This window comes from Penicilliopsis zonata (assembly GCF_001890105.1).
Source record: "Penicilliopsis zonata CBS 506.65 unplaced genomic scaffold ASPZOscaffold_6, whole genome shotgun sequence".
Taxonomy (NCBI): Eukaryota; Fungi; Ascomycota; class Eurotiomycetes; order Eurotiales; family Aspergillaceae; genus Penicilliopsis; species Penicilliopsis zonata.
The window spans coordinates 786,607-794,800 of NW_019208916.1; the positions used below are offsets into that span (position 1 = coordinate 786,607).

Sequence of the window (8,194 nt, forward strand, 5' to 3'; positions counted from 1 at the left end):
CTGGCTGGCTTAATGGGGGTTGTATAGCTTAAGGTATGGAAATAATGTTGGTTTATTCGACCCCAGCATATAAGTCGACGACGATGTTGATAGCTGCAACAAGAATCTCGGCGGCAATAAGGACAATGACTGCAAGATATTAGAAAAACAAAAAAAAAATGAAAAAGAGATCCCCAGGAAACTCCACATGTATATCACTTACCAATCCATTCGAGGTATTCGCCATGACGGTGAGTCAACTGGTCTTTGAGGACCGCCAGAAGATCTGCAATAACATCCAGCCGTTCAGTCAAGAGGGACACGCGTTGGTCCATCTCGAGATAACTCCGAACAGCCTGGTAGACTGGTTCCAATTGCGGTTCCGCCCACATCAGCTCGGGGCTATCTAGCACTGAGCCCTGGAGATGGATGTTGATACGTAGAATGAAGAGCTCGCCAACCTGCATATTGATCTCGCGTCGGGTGAGGTTAACACTGCCCGTCTGTGCGATTTGAGCCGGCAGGGGTGCCGTTTTTGAGATCGTCTCTGACACGAGATCTTCAAAGAGCGAGGTCTTGACGGACTGGGCAAGGGCATGAGAGATGGCGAGTTTGGTCATATGGTTGCGCGGATCGCGCAGGGAGATGAAGTCATTGTATATGCGAGCCTGGTACTCGCGCGCATAGTAGAAGTTGAAATTCTCCACCTGCGTATCGTCCGGACTTAGGATCGAGGTTGCAAACTTCGATACATCAGACAGGAAGCGCAGTTCCTGCGCAGGGGTCATACCCCATATTACGACGGTCCCGTAGTCGAACAGGAATACTTCGGGGATGTGGATCGTAGTGTCGAATTCAGGGGTGGTTGTATGCAGCGGCGCCTCCGAGATGGCGTCACCTGCGCTATTGCCTGCCGCGTGAGAAGTATTGGTTTCATGGAGGTCGATGAGATCTTCTCGTCGATGTTTGGTATTGTCCTCTACCTCCACCGCACTGTCTGAGAACCTCCGCTCGCGAGGCCTCCGTTGCTGTAGTGATTGGCGGTCATTCGATTCCGGTTCCGGGTTCAGTAGCGGCTCAGCCCTGGCCTGCTTTTCTTCGAACTGATAATCAAACGGCGAATAGACACATTCGTCAAACAGTTTCGGGTTTGCTCCGCGAGTCTTTGAGCGTGATTTCAAAAACCGCAGGACGCCTTCCAGACGGTACGAATTGGCCGTACAATACGCCGTCACTCGGGGCATATTCTCACGGTCTGCTTTGCCCAGCCTTGCGGCATGGCTTCGGGCAGTGGGTTCCTTGATCCGGGTGATTTGCGAGTAGACATCGCGGGGGATGTCTTCGTCGAAGCCTTCTTCTCCTTCCGCTGCGGTCACCGGGTCCGGCAACAACTTGAGCTTCTGGGCATTCTTAGTCGTTCGCTGCGGCCCAATCTTCGGGGCGACCGGGAGAGAAGTGATCGGAGGGTTAAAGGGTGCGCCGTGGCTATTCCGACGTCGCAGCTTGCTGTTCAGGGCAGACAGCATCGGCTGGCCGCTCGGCCTAGAGAGACTCTGCGCATTGACGGAAACGGGAGGTGAGCCGGTCTGCAGCGGTCTGAACGTCGGGTCGGTCGCCGTCGGCCCGCCATATGTGCTGATGGTGGTCAGGGGATTGAAGGTGACCGTCCGCGGTGGGCGGCTTGATCGCGGTGACGTATTGGAGGGCGACCCCGGAACCTGGTATTGAGGAAGGAGCGGTGCTGCCTCTGCTGTCGTGGAAGCCATGATCAATGGAGGTGACAGGGAGATACGAATGAAGCAGAAGTCCCCATTGACGAGCCGGTCAATCGAAGCCCGCGATGGCGCAAAAGGGGGCGCTCAGACGTGGGTGCAAGTCCCAAGGGCAAGGAGGAAAACAGAGTTACTCCGTAAAGACTGTCTGTCGGAGTTCTGCCAATTCTGCCACTCTGGTATGGATGGCCCGAACGGGACTAGTGCTCCGGATGGGGACAAGCACCAAGCTTCAATAATTATTATTCATCCCGTATTCAAAGCCTGAGGACAGGCCTACAGCTCTAACGAATTTAGTATTTACACCTTCTTGGCTTATGTCCAATAATCAAGCGAATCATCCCCATGTGTTTGTTGGAAACGATAAGATAGGCACTGCTTCATATCTTGTAGTATTTTCAGTTGCTACTATGTACAATATTTTCTGAAGTACACGATCCCGAAACATTCAAACCCACTGTGGGTGTTGTTTCATTCTTCGTTAGTTGACCAGGTGGGGGGTAATTATTCCACTTGGGCGGAAGCTGTTGAGCTGTCTGAACTCCAAAACGAAAATGGTCAGACCGTTGTGGTCAGACCAAGTGGTCTCAAGGCTTTCCAGTGAGGTAGGGTACTTTATAGAGAAACTTTTGGTGGAGATCAAGAGGATAGCATAGATCGGGATGCCGTGAAGGTCGATACGGCAGCTGCTCGGGGTTATCCCGACGATTACTTCTTGCGGACAAATCCAGAAGAGCCGGTTGTCCTCCTCATTCCATTGAGGCCTGCCGTACTTCGTTCCCGTTCAAGCCAGTTCTTTTTGACGTTGCGTCCAGACTTGGAGGCTTTCGGGGCTAATGAAGGATTCGTCTTCTTAGACGTTGAGTTCCCATCCAACACTCGGATGGTCACATCGCCCATCCTCACATCTTTGGGACCCCTTTCGACGGTATCCAGGAACCTCAGTTTGTTGGGCTTCTTCGTACCGAAATTAAACTCGGGAACGACGGGTTGTGTAACTGGCTCGGCGTTCAAAATCTCGTCGGGAAGGAACGCGGGAAGGGCTGTTGTGCGGGCATCTTGCGTAGTCGAGCCTTGAAGGGTTGCCGTGCTTTCAGAGAGCATATCGTCCGAGGCAGCTTTCTTCACTAGCGAAACACCCTGCTTGCTGTGATTTAATGACTTCGCTTGCGATTTGCGAAGTTCATCTAGTTGGCGCCTCTTTTCCCTCTTTTCCTGCTCCTGACTGAAAATGTAAAGTCAGCAACATGTAAAGAAGCCAAAAAAAAAGGAAACCCCATCAGCCCGAAACTCACGCTTGTCTCATCTTCTCTTGTTTCTTAGACGCCTCTTTGATCTTGGAGAGTTGGGCAGAGTTGGTGATCGCCTCGGGGGCCTCATCGTCGCTGCTATCATCCTCGTTGGCTTGGTCATCTTGCGCGGGTTCCAAAGCTTCTTCTTCTTCCACATCGAGATCAACCGGTAATTCGGGCTCCTCGCTATCAAATCTCATATGCTTTGTTTTGGACGACGGGGCCTTGGTGGGCAGTTCTGCTCCGTCTTGCGTTTTCTTCACCTGCTCCAGGCTGCTTCTCTTCCTCCGTTTGCTGCTTTGATCGTCCTGTGTGCGAGTCTTCCGTTTCCCAGTCGCAGGGCTTGAGTCAGCAGCCGCCGTTTCAGACGGAGACCGATCCGCCATGATTTTCCCTCGTCTGGTTGCCGTGACCATGGTGGATAACTCCGATGCGTTATCAGTTGGGCCCAACGAGGTAATAGCGTGAGACTCTTCCCTCGAAAATAAACCTTTTGCTGCCGTAACAATTTGCGACAACATAGAGACTTGAACCTATCGCCACGGAAGATAGCACACAATGCAGATGCAAAGGCTCTTGTCTTCTTAAGAGGCCGCGGCATGCGATTTCTGAAGAATTTCTGCAGGACAAGGAGAAACCGCCGGCGCTTAGTTTTTCCGAAGGCGGTGTCTTATCGATAGCCAAGATTGTTTTCTCTATGAATAAATCCTGTATTTAGACTCCAGTAGAAGATCATTATATTCATTAAATATCAGTCGCTGCTGATCTGTTTCAACCGTAACTCCAACCAGCCCCCGAACCTAGTATATACAACCAAGGAAATCAAGAGATGTAGAAGAGCAGCTTATTGCGCGTAAGCCATTCGAGTCCGCTCAGTGGACTCCTCCAGAGCATCGATCAGATCGTCCTCGCCGAGATCACTGGTTTCGTCCCAGAAGCGGGCATGTTCTTCGCCGTCGTCCCCGTTGACAGCCCACATACTCTCCCGTAGCCGTTTGTTGCGCTCTCGATCCTCTTCGATGCGCTGCTCGATCTGTCTCTTGTCGACGCGCATCCCGTTCGTCCTGGACCCGCGTGGAGTCCCGCCCTTGGACTTGCCGCTGCCTTCTTGCCCTTCTTCCGCTTCGAGATCAAGATGGGCCGGGTGGGTTTCGCGTTCTTTCAGCCCGGCGTCAATCTCCGCCACGGTCTCCGCGGGAATGATCTCTTTGCTCTGTAGCCCGTTCAGAACCCGGCGGACGTGCTTCACGTTCGCGGCGCCGGATCCATCGGCTGGCGCGACGGCATCCACAATGCGGAAAATGTCTCGTCTGATCATCCGGACGTACGGCAGATGGTTCTCTTTGCTGGCCATTTCGCAAAAGTGCTCGATGAAATACATGATGTTTGCCCGGTTGTTCATGTTATTCTAAGCAGAAACAGTTAGCATAACCTTATGTATAAAAAATATATAGGGGGGGAAAAAAGTTACCCTTTCCAGTTGTTCCAAGATACACGAGTGAAGATCCTCGTCCATATCCCGGTATTTGAGCGCATAGTGGGCGGCTTTCTGCGACGAGGTCACCGACGCGCTGAGGTGCTGGAGCTGCGTCGAAAAGCGCATGCGCACCTCGAATGGATCGGCCATTGTCGAGTTCGATTGCTCCGATCGGCTCCCATCTATCGCAGGCGAAGCGAAAGCACAGTGACGATTACAAAAGGGCCGGGGATATCATGTTGCTGAGTCAGCACTACTTTTTATCAGTGAATCTAGAATTTATACTGACAGCAAAGACAAATAATCAACAATAGAATATACTATATATTACTACTATTCTCTTGTCCTAAAAAAGGCTGGATTCCTTTGTTTTCTATAGAGCTATGGTGTTAATGATTTTTATCCACTATTCCTACTCTTTTCACTAACTAGGTTATAAATATATCTTATATCTTTAGAATATATTACCTGAACACCAAAGCAACAAAAGTGAGATGAAAGATTATACCCTATATGCATGTCTAAACAACCAGATACTTCAAATGGCACAAGCAATGTAAGAAAAGAAGATTGAAATTATACAAATAAAGGAAATTGTCCAAAATGATCATATCCTGCCACTCCCAAACGAGATGAGTATCAAACGAATCGACGAGGCAGCACGCACTGTTATAGAGACGGCCGGCGGTCAAGAGGACTGGCAAGAGGGTGCTCTCTATCAGCCCCTAGTAGGCCTTGCTCTTCGGCAATATTTCCATCCCGATATACACCGTCACCGAGTCCCTTCGCCCGGCGACTTTCTGCGCCGTTCAGAACGGACCAGACGTCCTTTTTCGTGAGCAGGCCCTGGAGTATACCTCGGTTGACAAACAAGACATATCGAAGACCAAGTCTTTGGAACATCCGCAGCACGATCAGGAAGCTGACGTTACTGTTGAGCGTGATGGGGGTTTGGTCCATCCATGGCCGGAGATCGAGAGTCTCCACGGGGTCCGCGAACGGCTGATGTGCGAAGAAGACCTGAGTTTCCTCCGGCAGGTTGCGTTCGGCCGCAGACGTAGCCGATTTCAAGGCAAAGGCAAGTTCATTGCGAGATATGTAGCCCAGCAAGATAGGATTTGTGGTATCCGAGACAACAGGGAAGCCACGGTACGGTGTGACCTCCAGAAGACCCTGGAGTGAGCCAATTGTATGGCCAGTAGCCGGGATGATGGTCATATCGTCGACAGTAGTCATGACTTTGTTTGCGGAAACATCTGGAGGTGCAGTGTCATCTCGGTGATCGAGGAAGGGGTACTCATTGAGATGGATCCATGATTCATAGATGCCACGTTTCCCAAAAATGTCACCGCACCATTTTGAGAGCATGACTGCGATCATGATTGGAATCACATAGGTCAATGCACCTGTCAGTTCGAACATGATAACCACAATCGACGCTGTCATTCGAGTTGCACCCCCCAGAGCAGATGCAGCACCGACAATCGCGTAGATTCCAGGTGTGACACACTGGACGTCTGGTTCGCAGCTATCAAAGAGGAAGACTTGAGGATATGTCTCTTGCCACAGCTTGAAAGTCAAGCCTAAAGCGCGACCATAGAGTGCACCGATTGCGACAGAGGGAAGAATGATACCTGCAGGGATATCTAGTCCGAATGTTATTGACGCTAGGAAGAAGCCTAAGACTGCCGCCAAAAGCAGAAGGGTAATCGTGCCCACCGATGCTGCTCCGGTTCTGCACAACCCAAGGACATCCTTTCCTGTGTCACACTCTGCAAATAACGAATGGACCAGCTCGGAATTCTGCGTCCTCATCATGATGTTCGGATAATTGATCAAAGCTGTCAGGATAGCTATGGCGACCACTTGAACGAGTGGGTGGATCTTGCTGCTGGATTTTCGCCATTTGGCAATCTTGATATTCAGGCGGATAAAAAAGGCCCCATAAAGCCCACCTAAAATGCCTAGGAGAACAAACGGAATGATCTCGAAGCGATGCCATCCTCTGGTATATTTGACTTGATAGAGGTCAATCTTTCCAGTACGGAACGGGTTGACCGCTTGTAGAGTAACGGCTGCGAGCATGGCACACACAAAGCTTTGCCACATGGTCTTGTCTGGAAAGTAATATGATAATTGCTGGAGGCGCGTAAGTCTTCATAAGGTCTATTCAGGCAAGCAAGGGTCCATACCTCTAAGCTGAAGAGTACTCCTCCAATCGGTGCGCCGAAGGCCACAGATATCCCCGCAGAGGCAGCGGCAGACAGGACCTCACGCTTTCTCGCTACACTCTTAGCATATATTCTCCAAGATAGTGGATTCAGTGGAACAAACCTTCATTGCGGTTCAAACTATCAAAAGGCTTCATCATGAGATTGGCGCAGCAGCATGCAACATGCACAAGAGGGCCTTCCTTACCCAGCCACATTCCAGATGCGACTGCAAGGCACTAAAATCAAGAATATGTCAGCTAGCGGAGGCTTTGATTAGAATGACAAACCCACCAGCCCCAGGGACTTGATTGCAAGAGTCCATGTACCCAAGAAGTGCCGGATCACAAAGCCACCGAGAACAGTTTTGATCTCCGGAATACCACTGTGTCTCGCATAGATGGCATAGGTGCGGACGAGAAAGCTGGCGCAGGCAGCAAAGAGCACCTAAGCCATCAGTAAATATATTCACCACAGACAGACGGAATAGGCCACATACGGAAAAGAGGACATAAAATAGATACTCCACACTGTACCCTCCTCCGGTAGAGTTAGCGCCCAATGCCTTCCTCCATGGTGTCCAGTCAAGACATTCGTTTAAGTCTGGCAACAGTAGGCATGTCAGCGTGTACCACTTTGTATGGCTGTCCTGTATAGGAGAGACCGGACGTACCGTCATGACCCCAACAACAGAAGTTTCTGTTCAAGTAGAATTTCCCCCCTCCCCGGCCATTTTTACAATAGCCGGTCTTGATGTCCCCCAACCAATCCGTTGCTATGTCAATAGCTGCGGCGATGATCCCCACTGCGATTCCCGTAGCGACCAAGACCACCCAAACATTGCTGGCATCCAGTAGTTGGCGAAGTTGTCCTGTGATCCCTTGACTGTTTGAATATAACAGACGCTTTCTTTGTCGTTCTTTCGTATACTCGAAGATCCAATCGATGGCTGTAAGATCATCGTAGCCGACCCGACGACCGGGTCCTTCCACGTACCAATCCAGGAGACCCCCGTCTTTCTGCGGATTCGTATGAGAATGTGAATTTCCACCCGGTCGGTCGTAATCTCTCATCGGCGACGCCTCGCGCTTTCGTCCATTCGGCGAATATCCAAACATCGTGGCGCGGGGAAACATGTCCGAGAGACTAAATCGCGACGTAGTCCGCTTCTTCTGTTTGCGCTTGAATGAAATACTTTCACAGATATGTCAGTACCATTGAAAGACATCAGCTAGAACCAGAACCACCTGCCACGTACGGCTGTTGCAATCCTTCTGTTGTTGAACCACTCCCAGCATCGCGACTCGGAGTGTCTGTATTCGCCGACGCAGAATGCAGGTCGCTCTCAATCTCCAGACCGGACCCGGAACCAGACATGGCGTGTCGTACAGCAGTCACCACTGCTCGCTGCTATCATCCTCGTCTGCCTGCTCCAGAAGGAAAGGCCGTTCCAGAATCACTCGC

General features: G+C 50.8%; 3 protein-coding genes across 3 annotated transcripts; all 3 read right to left on the reverse strand.

Annotated features, from left to right (window-relative positions):
- Nucleotides 1–52: 52 nt before the first annotated feature.
- Nucleotides 53–3,564, reverse strand: ASPZODRAFT_151666 (hypothetical protein; the record flags this gene model as incomplete). The annotated part of the gene is made up of 5 exons (XM_022725755.1): nucleotides 53–129; nucleotides 203–1,729; nucleotides 2,032–2,033; nucleotides 2,464–2,976; nucleotides 3,047–3,564. The coding sequence occupies 5 exons, from the start codon at nucleotides 3,562–3,564 to the stop codon at nucleotides 53–55; spliced, it is 2,637 nt and encodes an 878-aa protein (XP_022581620.1).
- A 323-nt stretch (nucleotides 3,565–3,887) lies between these two features.
- Nucleotides 3,888–4,670, reverse strand: ASPZODRAFT_141872 (hypothetical protein; the record flags this gene model as incomplete). Its single annotated transcript, XM_022724794.1, has 2 exons — nucleotides 3,888–4,451; nucleotides 4,515–4,670. 2 exons carry the CDS (start codon nucleotides 4,668–4,670, stop codon nucleotides 3,888–3,890), a joined length of 720 nt encoding a protein of 239 aa, XP_022581621.1.
- Nucleotides 4,671–4,921: 251 nt separating this feature from the next.
- Nucleotides 4,922–8,171, reverse strand: ASPZODRAFT_132055 (hypothetical protein). The gene is made up of 7 exons (XM_022722920.1): nucleotides 7,989–8,171; nucleotides 7,404–7,924; nucleotides 7,230–7,333; nucleotides 7,025–7,177; nucleotides 6,855–6,969; nucleotides 6,713–6,804; nucleotides 4,922–6,659 (listed from the first exon to the last, which is right to left on the reverse strand). The coding sequence occupies exons 1-7, from the start codon at nucleotides 8,105–8,107 to the stop codon at nucleotides 5,190–5,192; spliced, it is 2,574 nt and encodes an 857-aa protein (XP_022581622.1). The 5' UTR covers nucleotides 8,108–8,171; the 3' UTR covers nucleotides 4,922–5,189.
- Nucleotides 8,172–8,194: the final 23 nt, after the last annotated feature.

What these genes read in the sequence shown, in the direction of transcription:
- ASPZODRAFT_132055 (XM_022722920.1), bottom strand. Translation starts at nt 8,107, where the DNA reads ATGTCTGGTTCCGGGTCCGGTCTGGAGATTGAGAGCGACCTGCATTCT. An exon ending in TATTTTATGTCCTCTTTTCC is followed by an intron (nt 7,178 to 7,229) that starts GTATGTGGCCTA and finishes CTGATGGCTTAG; the next exon opens with GTGCTCTTTGCTGCCTGCGC. An exon ending in CAATCAAGTCCCTGGGGCTG is followed by an intron (nt 6,970 to 7,024) that starts GTGGGTTTGTCA and finishes TCTTGATTTTAG; the next exon opens with TGCCTTGCAGTCGCATCTGG.